We start from the raw sequence: 17550 nt of genomic DNA, 5'->3' as shown, positions 1-17550 counted from the left end.
TGAATGTCAGGCAGATGGCACTGCGCTCTTCTCAACATTGCTGCTCATTTTTTACAACTTGGAGACCAGGTCCACAGAGAAGGAGGAAGGGGAGTCCTTCACACAGTTTGTGGAGTCCCACACAGTGTGACAGGACAGTGAGGTTTGCTTAATGAAGACATCCTAAGCTTTCAATGGCCGTTTCTGTTTGAGGCAATTAGATTTCATGAATACCTGGCCCCAGTGGCCTCCACAGTGACATTTCCTGGGGCTCTACTGGAGATGTGGAGTGATCCAATTAGGGAGCTGAATTTTAAGTGTGTGGGTACAGCTAGTGAGAGGAACTTTTCAGTTTCCTGGGGGATTACAGGCGGCAGCAGCAGATGGTTCAAAGGCCTGAAGGAAAAGCCCAATCTTGGAAAAGTACCAGGCCCCAAGTTGGGGAGCAGAGAAGCAGGGAGCAAGTAGATGATGTCTGAAGGTAGAGCTTTTGGGCTCCCCCTGACCAGGGCTCCTCAACTCTGCTCACTGGTGGGACCTTTGCTCCATCGCAGTGGATCGAAAATGAGGAGCAAGCAGCCTTGTGAGCTGAGGTGCTAGTCAGTGACCCAAGTTTCCTGCCTCTGTATGTCCTCTTGGTAGGAATGTGAAGACCTGGTCCTTTGTCATGCACTTTAAAATATCAGGCTATGTTTGGGCAGATTCACACTGTAAAGAGACCTGGGCAACAAGAAGGGCTGAGAGTCTATTCTGGCTGCCCTTCCTTCCCACACCAGGTGACATGGGAAGAGAAGGTGGGACACTACACCTGCACCTAGTGATTGGAGTTGCAGCTCGGCAAGTTTGCCAGCTTGTTCTGTTGTGTAAAGCTGTCATGTGTCAGGACACTGTGGCCACTAGAGCTGCTATTCAACCCCCCCACACACAACCCCCCAAACAGTGTCTCTTTTCTTGCTAGAAATGGTGGAACCAAGAACAAGGGTAACAACAGAGGAGCAAGTGAAGCAGGCGTGTTGCTTGAGGAGTTGAAGAAGTGGGTGGATCGGGCCAGAGAGGTGTCCCAGCAGCCTAAGGCAAATATCAGTGTTTAATCCTTGAGTGTCGGCAGGATAAAGATGAAGAAGGGTGAAGACAGTGAGGCCATAGAACAGGCTAGACCCAGAGTGAAGACAATGAAAGCATAGAACAGGCTAGACCCAGACAGTAAGGAGGAACGTTATTGTCCACACCTCTGGGAACAGGTAGGACTTCTCTTAGACTTTGGGCACCACTTGTTTTTCTCTCCATTTATACTTTTTCCATTTTTTTCATGACAATTTGTCAGCTGTGGTGACACTGCAGACACAAATGGGAACAGTCTGGTGGCCATCATAAAGCCAACCAGCTTCTGCCAGCCCACCACAGAAAGACCTCTGGTCTTATTGACATCTTGTCCTCAAAGATTGACAAGATTTGGGCAGGATGGACATTTAATTGAGAGCACCTGAGCTGTATTCAGACTCAGATGATCACCATGAGCCATGGGGAGCACGGGACTCCTCTCTCTGGACCATTTCCTGTTGGCTTTTCCACCCAAGGCTGGAAAGCGGAGGCCTACAGTCATTGAGGCAGAGTCTATGGGTCTCCTGCTGTTGAGTTATCGTGTTGAGTCTCGAGTCCAATCTGAATTACACACTGGAGCAGGAGGTTGGGAAGCAGCTTTGAGACGCCAATGCCAACGACCTCACCGTCTGGTTCACCTGGGGTCCTGCAGTACCGCACTCTTTAGGCAGCTGATGGTTTGTTAGGTGTGTGCAAAAAGCAACAAAGCCCGTTTTCATCCAGGAAAGGTGGTTCACAACCGTCTTTAACTCTTGTTCAGGAAACCCAATGATCTCTTCTGACCTCTGAAGGTACCAGGCACGCGCACAATACACATATATTCATTCAAGCAAACACTCGTACCTGTGAAATAAAATAAGCTTTCAAGGGGAGAGGCACATCTGGGATGGCTCAGAAGCTGGGCCCTGAGTTCTGTTCTTCACCCTCATGTCAGATGGCTCAAATCTGCCTGTAACTCTGCCTCCGGGGGTCCGATGCCCTCTTCTGACCTCCATGGGTCCCTGGGCTCTTGTGTATGTATCCACACACAGACACATATCTAGACATTCAAAAATGAAAGAAATGCTTTAACAATGGGCATATCCCTTCCTGATCCCTTCTTAGTCTCTGCTTCCGGACTGTCATGAGTTACACACCTCTTCTGCCACATATACCCAAATGCATTGGTAATCCTGCCTTGACTCAGGCGGCCCCAAACAATGGCTCCTGCCAACCTTGGACTGAAACCTTGATCCCGAATGAATCTTCCCTTCTTTTAAATTGTTTATCTTTGTATTTATTACAGTATTGAAAACCTCACCAACACACTAACATCATCATCATCATTATACTTTTAAAGGAAATTACAAAAATAGATCTTCCAACAGAAAACGCGTCTAATTTATCTGTCTGGTTTCTACACGAATAACTAAAATCTTGCATACTGTTTGCAGTGAGTTTTGCTTAGTCACTACAGGAAAAGTCACTTCTCTTCCAGAATTCTCAGCCACCTAACTCAGTCTTCCTGTTGACCGTCAACAATAATTTTTTTCAAAACCCATATAAAGAAGCCACCGTCAGAGCACTTAAACACTTGAACTAAAATAGAATTTAGTCATCTTTACAACTAATAAACATCCTGAGTCTCTGCCCAGCTGAGCTATGGGCGGAAGGGAATACACATAAATTGGGGTTTCTGCTTGGTTTATACTTAGATGTGCTGGGAAAATGGTCTTTTAATCTCTGACTTAGTTACAACTCTCTCTCTCTCTCTCTCTCTCTCTCTCTCTCTCTCTCTCTCTCTCAAGTTTTTACTCTGTGGGTGTTTTGCTTGCATATATGTCTCTGCACCAGGTGCATGCAGTGTCTCTGGAGGCCAGAAAAGGGCATGGAATCCCCTGGAACTGGAATTACAGGAAATTGTCAGCCATTATTTGGGTGCTAGTGTTGAATGGGTTTCTTTGCAAGGGCAGCCAGACAGCCTTTGTCCTAATTTCATTTGCATTGTTTTATAAAAAGAAGAAAAGCCAGGGATATGTTTGGTGGAGGCGCAGGATGGTGTGAGAGAAAGGGGTACCTCTGCAGGCCCATGCTGAGGTATCTCTTCCTGCAAGTACCAGCCATAGGGTGGTATAGTATAGAATAGAGTTTATTCAGGGTACTGGGACAGGAGTTGAGAGAAAGGCAGAGTGTGTGTAGAACCTGGAGAGAGGGAGGAGAAGAGTGGGGAGAGAGAAGGGAGAGGGTAAGGGGCAAGAGAGTGAGAAGGGGGCAAGCAGCCCTTTTTATAGTGAGTCAGGCACACCTGCCTGTTGCCAGGTAACTGTGGGGTGGAGCCTAGACAAATTGCCAACAATTTGTATATTCAGTTTTATACAATGCCCAGCTGCAAAAATAGCTTCTCTGTGCCAGATGACTCCTGCTTTGCTTTGTCTTTTAATTTACATCCTGAGTTCCTGAGACAGGAGACGGAAGATCAGCTGAAGTTACTTTAGTGCCAATCTCACATGAAAGCAATCCCATTTTTCACGAGTCAGGCAACCTTGGAGCACAGTAGTCCATCCGAGGGATTTGGCAGTAGGAACAAAAAAGCTAAGGTCCTTGCTGCCCCTCTTCTCACCTCTGCCACTCACGTGACAGTTACTGTGTAGTGGGTACCCCTGGCATTAACGCGTTCACATGGAATTGGGCCTCTCTATAGGCTCTTACCATGCCTCACTTTGATAATCTGTCAACTGTTAGGTAATGATTTGGCATTTACTGTAAAGTTACACTTTGAATGGTATCCTTGCAGAGTCCCCACCCCCACCCCGACCCACACACCTAGTGTCTTTAGAATTAAAAAAAAAAGTTTGCCATTATTTTGAGAGGGGAAAATACTGGGGTAAATTCTATTGTCAGATGTATTGACCACCTGGTGCCCCTTGGAACCTACCCTTCCCTTGTCACATTCCTCCCCTGTCCCTCATTAACTTGGATCATTAAAGACCCCTAGATGCATTAGGAGCTGAGCTTCTGGAATTCCGAGGCTAGAGTTTCAGCGTGGTGTTTGACATGGACTGTCCAGCGAAGACATGCAGACCTGTTGGCTCACCTTAGCTGCCTTGTAACTCTTGTTGATGGTGGGCATTGGGGTTTTGTTTATTGGCTCCTCCGTGACACTCTTTCCTGAGGCAAACATAAACAAGTCGAACTCTCCTAAGATAGAAAACAGGAAGAGGATGCTGTGAAAACTGTCCAGACACTCACTTAGGAGGCCTTCCCTGCAGGACAGCAGTTAACAGTCAAGGGAGATTTGTGGAAATGAACCGTGAATAGTATAATTTCTGCACTTGATGTCCAAATCAAGAACCTTTTGTTTCTTCATTTCAACAAGTCATCTCTCCGTGATAATTGAAAGCAGTGCTTCTAGAAGCATCCGGTCATTCATGCAACAGCGTTCAGTATGTCTTCCTGGCCCCTGCGTCACTGGTTTGATTAATACAATCACTGCAGTGAGACTCTTTGTCACTGACCTCTTTTTTATAGGCTGTTCATGGTACTTGGTTGTCTATACAAGAAGGGCATTAATGTTACTGCTCCTGCCTGACTCGTCAGCTTTCGGAGTAAGCTCTGCCAGACCGACCGTGTTAGCTGTAAATGTGTTAACAGCAATGGGCCGTTTTTTTGGATTTTTTTTGTTTTTTTTTTTTTTGTTGTTGTTGTTGTTGTTTTGGGTTTTTTTGATGAGCCAAGGGTGACTTGGGAGTGCGGTTAAAAATAGACAAGCTCTGTATTGTTCAGCCATTGTGTTCAGCAAACCAGAATCCGGCTTCATTTTGGTTTGTTTGCTAGTGTTTTTTTTGCATCAAATATGTGACTGGGTGGGTGCATGTGACTCTGCATCTATGTGCAGGGTAGAACAGGGTACCTTTATTACTCTCTGCTTTTAGTCCCTTAAGATAGGGTCTGTCATTGAACCAAAGCCTGCTGCTTGGGCTCAGCAGGCTGGCCAGCAAGCCCTCAAAAGCTGCCCATCTCCACTGCACAGGCCCGGGGTTACAGGAATGTACGGCCTTGGGTTCAGATTCGCGCCTTTACCCACTGAGCACCTCTCCAGCCCCAGGATCCGCTTTCTTAGTCCATTATTAAACACTATTTTTCAGAGTCATTAGTAAACGCAGGCACATAGAAGTCCACGGAGTCTGAAGATTTCCCAATAGTATTTGTCTTAACATATGCATGTAGCTTGTCCTGTTTGGTCTTTGGAGCTTCTGTACAGAAAGTGTTTGTGGCCGAGGATTTGATAAAATGGGAGATGGGTAAAAGTTGTGTCTTGCATACTACAGAAAATTCCAGAACTCATGAAACCAGTGGAGGTTGAGGATTCGTACCTGCTCAAACCTGCAGCGGCCACAGGACCATTCTGCCGGCAGAGCAAAGCAAGTTCCGTGACTGCTCTTTCTGGTCAACCTGACTGGCTTGCACACATGGCGAGTCAAAAGGGAATTACAAACTATATAATACATGTTTTGAATTTGTTTTTAATTGGGTAGTCCGTCAGTCGAGGGCTGCTCTGAAAGACAAGGAAAACGGAGTACCGGGTATGTGGTTCTGCTAAGTAACTCACGCCAGAGAAGGACGCTCCAACTGCAGGCTGCTGTATTTGTTTCTTCTGTGTATTTCTTACTCCGAGAAACTGATAAAGCCTCTTGACCTATAATATTAAAAGAATATTCTTATTCACAGGCCCAGTCTTGGAGACAGTGTTCATTGCTGTCTTTTTCCCTGGACCCCTGTCGCCCTGCAATTCTGAACCCCCATGTCTGTTCAACAGCACCCTCCTCTCTCCACCCATCCTTGTGAGGCACTGTGCGATGCGGGCTGTCAGGAATTTGCTCCTCGCTGTTGTTCTGGGGCTTCTCCCCTCTGTCGGTGTAATTTGGACTCGTCACGCAGTGGAGGAGGCGGAGAAAACGGCACGTGACTCTTGGCTGCAGTTTCTATAGACTAGAACATCCGTGAGTCTGTGCAGCTGGAATCAACATCGCTATGCGAAATATGTGGAAACCATCTTGCACGCTAAGCTTAGAGCCCTGGCATGGAAGGCAGAGCAGAGCTTTTAGAATGAAGTCCTTTTGTTTCTGAAGTCAGTCAGATTGAGCCTCAGCTGATTTTCGTGAACTATTCTTCTTCCAACGGCAGGTTTAATTTTCAGCAGATGATTGAGTCTTTGTTTCAGAATCATGCTCCTGGTTCTTTAGTTGTTTCAATCTGATTTTTCTGGGAGCACGATGCCACCGCTGACATTTGGGTAAAACACATTCAATGAACTCAGACTGTAGGTGGAGGATCCTGCCACACACACACACACACACACACACACACACACACACACACACACACACACGCTCTCTCTTTCCCTCCCCCTCTCTCTCCCCCTACCCCCACTGGCTGCATTCCTTCTCATGTGTTACCGCTGTAGATTAAAGTTCAGTCACTGAAGACTTAGAGAATTTTTTTCTTTCAAAGCTCACAGCCCCACTTGGCTGTATTTTCTCTGAAATTCTCTGTTTTCCAACACAGCCTTTGAGGAAGTGCTGCTGTTGGGTCACTGTGGGCGGCTCATGCTGCTGAGTGTAGTTTGTTTGGGTAGGATTCCATGGAAAAGTGTAAACCATAGCCCTGGTGTTTTGTGTCTTGTTTTCCATTGGCCCCCAGTGTTTTAGCTGCCATGAGTTGTGTTTGTGTCACACATAGGGCAGTGCCATTAAGGTGACTGACCCTGGAGCTACAAACTAGTACAGAGTAGCAGAGAATGAACTAGGTTCCTGCCTCCCTGTGTGTACATATGTTAGTATGTAATAGAAGAGGTCATGGTTTGGGAGGTGGTACAGATATGAGGAGAACCGAAAGGGGAGAGAGGGGGGTTAGAAATGATGTAAATACAGCATAGTTATGGATGAAATTCTCAAAATTTAAAAAATTTAACCTGAGGAAAGTCATAGATTATAACATTAATAAGGAATGTGTGAATCATGTCTGAAGATGGATTTTTAGTGGAATCATGAGACTCACACTAAATGTTTATCTTCATATATATGACATAAATATTTATAATGTTTATAGATTTTTTCCAAAGCCCTTTCTTCACTCTGTTGAAACAGTCACACAATAACAACGAAGGTGAGAAAAGACTCAGTTGTGCAAATCCTGAAAGCTCTAGTCCCATAGACCCAGCAGGCTGACGTGCCCGTGTTCTGGGTCCATTCACAGAACTACTGAGGGTAAGGTAGGGAGACTTGGTTGCTCACGGGGCTGTGGCCTGCTGTCCATACAAGGTGGATCCTCTTATAGGTAGGTGATGGTGCAAGCAAGTGTTGTGTGGCCAGCTGTCTGTCTGTAGTACAGCCGAACATATTTCCTCATCGTTTGAATGCTGAGCTTGAAGACTAGGTGTGTAACTCAGTGGCAGAGCATGTGCATAGCATGTGCATGGTCCTGGACTCAGTGGCAGAGCGTGTGCGTAGCATGTGTATGGTCTGGGACTCTACCCACACCCCTGGCACTGAGACAAGAAGGGAACGCTGTGATCCTGGAGTTCATAATTTTTTAACGTTTCACCTGTAGTGGCCATTTATCGTAGTGTGCATGTACGATTTTTGGAAGGTGTAAACTTTTGAGAGTGTTTTATAGTGGTTCCTGTTTAAAGATTACGCCATTGTGGTTTCATTATGGAAATTAACACCTCAGACTCACTTCTCTGTGAGAACCACCTTCAAGAAACAAATGAGACAGGGTTCCTCATTCCAGTGGCCAGTACAGCCAGCAGAGGGAGGTGGCTGTGGGCGTGGACACTAGGGGGTATGTTGCTGAGAGGTGGTGAGTGGTGTGTAAGAAGAAACAGAGCAGAGTTACTGAGGTGGGGGAGGGGCAGGCACAACTGAAGTTTAACATGATGTGGGTCAGCAGACACAGGGAAAGACAAGAAAGCGAGGAAAGGAACCATGGGAAATGAGAGGGAGTGAGTGCTCCCGCCTGTTCATAGGCCCTGAGATACATGAATGTCTGGTGTTCCCCAGAGAGCCGCTGGGTGGTTGGGACAGGTGAGCAAGAGGAGAAAGAGTTATTCGTAGCTCAGTGAGGTGGTGGAGCACCAGCCCTTCATCCCATTGTGAGGGATGTAGCTTAGCTGAGATGCTAGTCTCTAAGGACACTGGCTTGGGAAGCAGTTTAGAAATGGTTTATGTGATTCGTCACATGGTGACATAAGGGTAGAGCATAGTGTGGACAAAGACAGGAAGGGAGATTGATGGGAAAACACTCACACAGCCACTCAGAAATAACTGAGAAGAGTACCATAGGTTAGTCTCAAGTGTCCCAGTTCTCCAGTCCCAGGAACATGTCTGGGTCAGCCTGAAGACGCAGCCTGCAAGATGGTCCAGGGATGTCTTTTAAACAGTCACTGTCTCTTTTCTCTTTCTCCCTCCAGTCCTCTAGTTTTATTGGGCAAGATCACCTCCATCATTCTCTCCAATCAATATACCGTTGTTTCTTTTTCTGAGTAAAATCATTGGGAGTTTGTCCTAGTTAAGGCTACTGTTGCTGTGGTAAGACACCATGACCAAAAGCAACTTGGGAAAGAACAGATCCACGGCACTGTTCATCATGAAAGGAGGTCAGGGTAGGAACCTGGAGGCAGGAGCTGATGCGGAGGCCATGTAGGGATGCTGCTTACTGGCTTGCTCCTCATGGCTTGCTCAGCCTGTTTTCTTATAGAACCCAGGACCACTTGGCCAAAGGTGGCATCACCTGTAGTGCATGGTCTCTTCCACATTACGTAAATCATGAAAATGCCCCACAGACTTGTTTGCCAGTCAGCCTTACGGAGACATTTTTTTTTTCAATCAATATTCTTCCCAGGTGAATCTAGGTTTGTGTCAAGTTGACAAGAACTAACCAGCCCAGGTTTGTTTGTTCAAGTACACACTGAAATCGATAGGTTAATCAATTATTTCTAGTCATATAAAATCTTTTCCCAAGATTTCAAAGCAATGAGATTTGTTTTATAATGGATCTGGCTATGTAACCCAGGCTGGCTTCAAATTTGCAATCCTCCAGCCTCAGACTCCTCTGAGAGCTGCCATTAGAGGCATGTAGTGATTTATTTATTTTAATTTTTAAAAAATGTATGTGAATGTGTGTGAGAGAATGGATGCCATGGGCTGAGAAGATGACTCAGCGGTTAAGAGCACCAGTTGCTCTTCCAGAGGTCCTGAGTTCAATTCCCAGCAACCACATGGTAGCTCACAACCATCTGTAATGGGATCGATTCCCTCTTCTGGTGTGTCTGAAAAGAGCAAGAGTGTACTCACATACATGAAATAAATAAATAAATCTTAAAAAAAAAAAAAAGCACAAAACCTTTTTAAAAACAGAAAGTATGCCACGTGACTGTGGGTGAAGGTTCTGGAAACTGAACCTGGAACTGTCTAGAAGAACAGGAAGTACTGATAATACACTGCCTCTCCAGACTCCAACTCGTGATTTTTTAAAAAATTTTTTCTTTTTATGTAATTTGAAATTGAAAGAGACTTTGCATATAAAGGACTTTAAAGCCCTTTCTCAGGGTTGACAAAATGCCCCTGTTCTCACCACCGACCAGCTAAAACCATGCAGAACCACTGTCATAGAAAGCACCTGTGGACAGAAGGATCTGACTCCAAACTAATATCTTTAGAGACTGACTCCTGGGGGAAGGCTGGAAGCCGAGGTCACATGGCAGCATTCCAGGGACTACGAGATCCCAGCAGCATCAATGGTTCTTACACTGTTGACGCTCTACAATGCCCCCACATCTGCTCAGATAAATAGTCACTTTGCACTTTTCTTCAGAATAGTGATTTCTGAATGTCATATAATATCAGGTGTTACCCCCAAACCTCCACCTCCTGAGAAAACTCTGGTTCTGAGGCTAGGTGCATTTTTGTGGCTTAGACCACTGAACTGGAAGAGACTAGGTAGACCCTAAGAAGCAGGCAAGAGGTTTTCTGGCTGGGAAACCTCTTCTTCAGTTCCTTTTCTTCAGTGGCTGCAACCTGTTTTTTCTTGTCTCACTCATTCTTGATGTGCTGTTTTGTTCCCTGCCTATTCTATGAAGACTTAGATCTTTTTATGTTAATGAAATTTAGAATTTCTTACTACTACAAGGACAAGACCCTCATGTCAGGAACAGGCTAACAATTGCCCAAAAGACTGGATTTTTCTCTCTGACCCACTTTTTAAACATGTTTTCAAGAAGAGAGCAGCAGAAATCCCCCACACCTATACACACACACACACACACACACACACACACACACACGGTGTGTACAGCCCTGGAATGCAGGAAGAAAGGAGTTCTGTGCTCAGGCCACTGGTTACGTGGTCCATGAATTACTGGGAGGCTGAAAGGACCCATTCTCTCCTGTCCTGTGTGCTGGGGCTCCCTGAAACCTAATCTGATGTGTGTTTAATGAGTGTTCCCAACACCAAGGCTCAGTGCCGAGGGAAACAAGGAGACAGTGTGTCCTTGTAGGCAGCATGGCCACCCCAGAGCTTCTGCACAGGGGAGAATGGCAGCGTTTGTGTGTAGACTAACGGGCAGGCCTAAACATTTGGCTAAATTCATCCAGAATGAAAGCTTTGTTCCAGCTCCTGAGAGCTGAGGTGTAAAGTTTTACTTCCTGTCTGTGGTGATCACGCTGTTTCCTGTCCAGGGTACCAGACAACTCTTCACTTCTTGAGTTATTCAGTACCCCCCCACCCCGCTCCCCGTAACATTATGGTTATCATTGCTATGGCTGCGACTGGATAGAGTGCTTGCCCCTCTAGTGTTTTGGAGTGTCCAGAGTCCTCAGCCCTGTGGAGGAGGTCGGTCATGGTGTCTGTATCACAGAGGAGGAAAGATGCATGACAGCTTGCTTCATGTGAGCACAGCCATGGCATGGTGTCGCCTTCCATGTTGAAATGGCCCAGTGTGGAGCATAGATGAGGGGCACGTGTGGATCCCTGTCGATATCGGGTGTATAATTGTGCAGGAGATGTTCCCTAAAGGGAAAGCTGCAGTCAAGACCCGTCATGGTTTGAAGTGGGTAGCTATGCACCATATGATGTCACCATGTCCATTATGGACTGCCAGCCACCATGGTGGCCCTAGGGAATTATAGTGGAGTTAAAGAATTCCTGGAGCCTTCTGACAGGGTAGCCATGACACTGGCCTCATGGTCTGTGACAATGCTGGTATAAACCAAGGTGCTGCTGCAGTCACAGCTCGAAAGCACAGCACAGACATTGTGTACAATACGTAGTACTAGCGATAACCCGAGACCACGGTCCTGTGTATATGCTGTGTGTATTTGGCAGTGGACCAAATGTGTGCAGATACGCATCACATAATACTGTGTTTATAGTGTGGTATGTTGTGAGGTGTGTCATTCAGGCTGGAGAAGTGTACTCTGATGTTCTGTGACCATGCCACAGTCGCCAAGACACGCTCTGGGGACTTCTCCTCCAGTGGTCAGCATGATGTACTCTTGGCGTACGTCTTGAAAGCCCCCTGCCATTTTGAACTTTGCGAGCGTCTCTTCCTTTCTTTCCTCTCAGTTTCTGCCCTGAGATCAGCTTCCCTCATTCATTCGGAGATGCACCGTGGGTGTTTACAGGTGGGAAACATCTGGAATTCTATTCGCTGACTGTTTCCTTTTCTATTAGATAATTTCCATTCTCCTTGGCCCCTGGTGTAGAGCTTGGGTTTGGCATCAGATTTCAGAGGTGTTGCGGAGGCTCTGGAGTCTAACCCTGCCTTGTGTTCCTTTCTCACCTGTTGCTGGGAGTCCCCAGGGTCACCCTCCCCTCTAACTCTTTTTTGTTTTGTTTTGTTTTGTTGGTTTTTGTTTTGTTTTTTGTTTTTTGAGACAGGGTTTCTCTGTGTAGCCCTGGCTGTCCTGGAACTTACTCTGTAGACCAGGCTGGCCTCGAACTCAGAAATCCGCCTGCCTCTGCCTCCTAAGTGCTGGGATTAAAGGCATGCGCCACCACTGCTCGGCTTGTCCCCTGTAACTCTTACAGCCAAGTTTTTATTTCTCCCTCACCATGTTTAGTCCGAAGAACTCCAAGAACTCATAGAACTTGTACATGTAAACCAAATATCCATCCTCCTCTACAGCCTCCTGGGTTTAGCTGTCGTTTTGTGAATTACAGGCTCTCAGGTACCCAGTCTTTAAGAGAATTTACCTTCGCCCTTTGCTACAGGAGTGTAGCTTCTTCTATTGCTAGCGTGAAGTGAGTCCAGCCTACTCTGGCTGCTTCTCACCTTGGACCCTCCCCCTCTTCTCTGTAATTAGATTTCACTTTGCTTCTCTGTCATCTCCCAGAATTCTGAAGAAATCTCTCACCTGCTGCTCCTCTTAGGTTCTTCTAGGAATTTATTCCCTTTCTTTATTTAAAAATTTTTTTAAATCTTTGTATGTCATTTTAGCAGGGTGTCTGCAGACAACAGACACACTGAGGGTGTTCACTTTTCTATATTTAGCCCCCGTCTGACATTTTCCTCTAGTTTGCATTAAGCCCAGGCTGACAGTGGCCTGTGCTAAAAAAACAAAACACAGATCCAGGGTTCTTGTGGAATTCTTCAGTCGGTGCCTTCCATGGCTCCTGCTCCGAGACTCCTGCTTCCCTGGAAGCTGTGTGCTGGAGTTGGGGCCTGTGGGGCCAGAGAACAGGAGGGCCCAGCTGAAGGATAGATGCTCTGGGAACAAGGCTGAGGTGCTGAGACCTTGCATCGCTTCAGGCCTGAGATTGGGTTATAAAGCTTTCAAAAAAGATGATTAACAGAGACATCTTGAACTGTGGCACATGGTTCACGGACCAAATAATGACAGTAAAAGTGCAAGACCTTTCACAGAGAAAATAGCTGACCTCCTACAATGAGCCTGTGTGCCGCGTGCTTGGGTCTGAGCTGTAGGATTTTTGAAGGCCATAATTTTTCCCAGTCTGTCTTGAGGCATTATTTCTATCTCATCTCTTGCTCCTAAAGGGACAGTGCCAAGCACTGCTTCTGTCTACATGTGGTTGAGAACTGGGCCCTAAAGTGGTTAGTAGTTTACTAGGACTGGGAGAGACAAAACACCACAGAATGGATGTCATGCTAACAACAGTCCCCACAAGTCTACAGTCGCAGGGTTCGTATTTGCTACTATTGTTGAATCTCTAGGTTGGATATCGGTCTCAGGTAGAAACAACGTCCAGCTGTGGCACCCCAGAATCTTGCAGATTCTTAGACCTCACCCTACACCTGGAATCTGTACCTGTGGCTCTTTACTGTCCCCAGGGAACCAGTGAACATTCAGATAGAGGGGTGCTGAGCTGGGTCACTTTCTCCTAAGTTCTAAGACGGATACATGTATGGATTCATGGGTCCCATCCCAGAGACAGATTATGGTCAGAGCTGGGCTCAGAATCCGGGGACATGGCAGGAACACGACTTTTAGTACAGACCCCATTCCCATCTGAGTGATCAATTCTACGGTGGCAGTGACACTAAGAGAACATATGTCAGGCCCTTGGCAAGACGTTTTGTGATCATAATTTCATTTTTTGGGACCAGGGATCACTCAGCTCTTAGGACACATGCCACTGAGTCTGATCTGAGTTTGATTTCTAGAACCCACTTGGGGGAACTAGAGAACTGACTCTATGGTAAGCTGTCCCCTGATGTCACACAAATGCCAGACACACACACACACACACACACACACACACACACATCTTTAAAAGTCTACTTTAAAATAGAGCACCCACTATGTGAATGTTCACTGACTCACAGGAACGGTGATGAGCCAGAAGACCTGTACAGATTCCAGGTGTAGGGTGAAGGCTAAGAATTTGTAAGATTCTGGGGTCCCACATCTGGACTTTTTCTCCACCTCAGACTGATAACCAACCTAGAGATTCAACAATAATACCAAATATGAACCCTGCTGCTGTGAGCACAGTTTTTTAAAGTCTGTTTTAGCATCTGTCCAGAGGAGCAACTGGTATCTCTGGTTCAGTTGTTTTGGAGGCTGAAGCCAGAGAACTGAAAGTTTTAAGACCAGCGGGGACTGTAGAGTGAATTTAGGTCAGCTTGTGCATAGAAATGAGACTTTATCTCAAAAATAACAACAACAGTAAGAATAATAGTCTTTCATTCTTTCTTGACTCCATATGGTAGGACTGAACAATATCTCACCTGTTAAATCCCTACGGCAGTCTGTGGCTGTATTTGGAATGAAAAGTAATTAATTCTGAATGCGCATGTTCTCATTTGACCCTACTGTTGTTACAAGAAACTCAAGAACCAGAGACACCTTCTTATTTACTGAGTTTAAGCTGATTTTTGTTTGTATGTATAGTATGTGTTCATTTGTGTGTCCACAAATAGTACACAATAGTAAGACCACTCTTAGAAAAGACTTTTCTAGGTGTCTCCTCACCATCTTTGTGCTCTGCCTCCTTTGAAGATAACCTTGAACTTAAGATACTCTTTCTCCTCCTTCCTCCCAGGAGCTGGAATTCCAAGCATACACAGTTAATGCAGCACTGGGGATTAAATTGAAGGCTTCTTGTATGCTAGACAAGTCATTTACCAACTGGGCTACACCCCAGACCACTACTCAAATTGGACTCTGTGTGTGTGTGTGTGTGTGTGTGTGTGTGTGTGTGTGTGTGTGTAGTATGTGTGTGTGTGTAGTATGTTGGATTTCTTTCTTGAATACTCTTTTGTTTTCTCTTTTTTTTGTCTCACTGAACCTGGTGCTCACGATTGGATTGGCGCCAATTGTACATGGCCAGTGAGTTCAGAGGATCCCCAGTGAGCCATCATGGCCAACTTTTATGTAGTTTATGTATCCTCTATGGACTGAGCCATCTCCCCAGCGTGGCTTTTTTTTTTTTTCTCTCCTCAATAAACAGTCTTCTTAATTTTCAATAAACAGTCACAGTTTGTCATGAGTGTGTCCTGGTTTCCCACTGGAGGTGTTTTAGGCTGTAGTGTCCTAATACTTGTTGGAATGTTAACAGTGAGTTCCTAGAGGACATCAGAGTGTCATTTCCTTGTGAAACTGTCCTGTAATGGGTCTGTATGCCTCTAGAAGTGTTCTCATGCCATACTGTGTGTGTAGCCAGCATTCACAGGGAACTCAGAATGCTTCTGCGTTGCCATCCTGTAGATGGGTCTTAGGGGCTAGGAAGCACTCACTCAAACCCTGTGTCAAAATCTCCATGTTAAATAGTAACCCAGTACGAAAGCACAGTTCATGTAAATGTGCACTAAAGAGTAAATTTTCAGAACATTTTAAAGAAATGAGATCCACTTTGTCACTGTTAACTAGGTTCTGGTAACTCATATACAACCCACCCCAGTCAGACAGTCAGTTGTGGTGCTGCTCTGTGACAGATCATAGGTGTTTGCAAGGCTGAGGCCTGCAAGACCCAGCACAGCCTGGTTTTAGGACCATGAAGTTAGCTGTGCACATGGAAGCCTGTACTGACTCCGGGGAAGATTCAAGTTCATGGTAACTCTCCCCCATGTCTCTTATGACGTGTTTAGTCTAATACCCTTGTCCATAAAGACATCCATTGTATATTGACTTTTCTCTGCATATTTAAATTTCTAGTGTTGAACTGTGAAGTCTCATTTCTCAGACTCTGTAAACCTAGATGAAGTTATGAGATTCTCTTAGTTCCAGGAATTCTTGGGGAAATGTGAGTGCCTGGCAGCTGGGCAGAAAATTGATGACTCCTGAAACAAGGAGACAGTGTTGGAGGTTGTGAAACTGGACTGTAGTCACTCTTTAAAAAAAAAAAAAAAAAAAAGGGAAGAAAGAAAGAAAGAAAACAGAAACACTGTATGGTATAGAAATTCTTCCACAACTTCTTACTCCATGGTCTGTTTTTAAAATAATATTTCTGTTAAGGTGTTTGAATTTTGCTGGAGTTACTGAAGGAAAGAAAGTTCCAGGAAAAAGTGGCAACCCATAAACTTAATCATGCAGCTTCTTGCATGTTGGTGTGAGAAAATGAACCTAGAACCAAGGATTAGTATAAGCATGTCCGTGTCCCTGTCTGTCAGCATACCTGGGAAATGGCCATATGCACACAGCATAGCAGAAACAGCAGATAACAGAAGCACTGTGGCAGAAAGCAGAGTTGGTGACCTTGTAGTCCATGGTCCTCTCTTATGTCCCTTCCTTTGGATAAGCATGTGTGGGCCTGGGTGTGCTTTGTATTGGGCACAAGGGAGATTTCTGGTAGTCACAGCTCACTCCTGCTGCCTGTGCGTGTGACCCAGGGACACAGCCCAGTGAGCTGAGATTGTCCACAGAAGATGTACACCCGCAGATAGCTGTGGGTATCTTCCAGATGGCTGTGATGGCAGCTCTGGGACCATAAATCGGTGTCTGTTAGAGGAAGGAAAGTGTAGAATATCCCACTCTGAACCATTTTTATTGGCCCCTGCAGCCGCACTAGGACCAGCTAATAGGCACACTCACTGTACCTGTCAGGTCTCAACCCTCACGTCATTCAAAATCATGAGTTAGCTCCTAAACTGTTACATGTAATGGAAATATAAAACCAGTGACTTTTGCCTCCCAAGGCTTGATGCCTGTGGTAGAGTTTGATCCATCATAGCAGCAAGACCTTAGGCCATGGAGTTGTAAAGAGAAACCAGGGCATGATTCTAAGTGGGTATTGCACATATCACTCCAGTCTCTTCCAACTTGTGTACCTGGGAATTGAACTTAGGTCAGTTGTCAAGTTTGGTGGCAAGCCCTTTTACCTGCTGTGCCATCCCCCCTGCCCTAGCTTACTAAATGCTGCAAGGAGAGAAACACGGTTCCCTGCTCTGTGTGCAGCAAACCCAGAACTGCCCTCAGAAACAGATGCTAGGCATGCTCGTGCATACCTGTCATCCCAGCTCTCAGAGGCTGAGGCAGGAGGATTGTGTGTTCAAGGCCAGGCCAAACTACACAGCAACACTCCATCTCAATACCAAAAAGAAACAACAAAAGCAGTTTGTTATTAGAAAATGGGGAGAAAATGACTCTATCTCCAAGTCTAGAGTCGGCAAGGGCACAGATACAGAACGGACACCTAGGATGTCACAGGGTGGGTGGGTGGGTGGTGGCAAGTCCTGCTGACCCCGTGTGTGCCCATCTGACTGGAGAGTCGAATTAGGAGCAGCGTGGTTTGTGTGCCTGGGTGCCTCTAGCAGAGACGCTTGTAACCCTACCTCTCTCGTCCACAGCAACGAGCACCAGGGAAGGTTCTGTTTGACGCCGTGTGCAACCACCTCAACCTCGTGGAGGGCGACTACTTCGGCCTGGAATTCCCTGACCACAGAAAGATCGTGGTAGGAGACAGGAGGGGTGCCGGATTCATGTTGCCTTACTGTGTGTTCATCTTTCGGGTGGGAGGGATCACTGCCTCTCT

General features: G+C 45.9%; 1 protein-coding gene across 2 annotated transcripts in view; it reads left to right on the top strand.

Annotated features, from left to right (window-relative positions):
* Positions 1-17550, top strand: part of Farp1 (FERM, ARH/RhoGEF and pleckstrin domain protein 1) — a 229758-nt gene that overhangs the window by 136842 nt on the left and 75366 nt on the right. For both annotated transcript variants that reach the window (XM_034497328.2, XM_034497327.2), the window contains exon 3: positions 17366-17470. In XM_034497328.2, the coding sequence (XP_034353219.1) occupies positions 17366-17470 (105 nt within the window). The remainder of the gene's footprint in view (positions 1-17365; positions 17471-17550) is intronic.

This window comes from Arvicanthis niloticus, chromosome 3 (assembly GCF_011762505.2).
Source record: "Arvicanthis niloticus isolate mArvNil1 chromosome 3, mArvNil1.pat.X, whole genome shotgun sequence".
Classification (NCBI taxonomy): Eukaryota; Metazoa; Chordata; class Mammalia; order Rodentia; family Muridae; genus Arvicanthis; species Arvicanthis niloticus.
The sequence above is the reverse complement of the archived record's forward strand: the minus strand, read 5'-3'. Positions and strand labels throughout refer to the sequence as shown.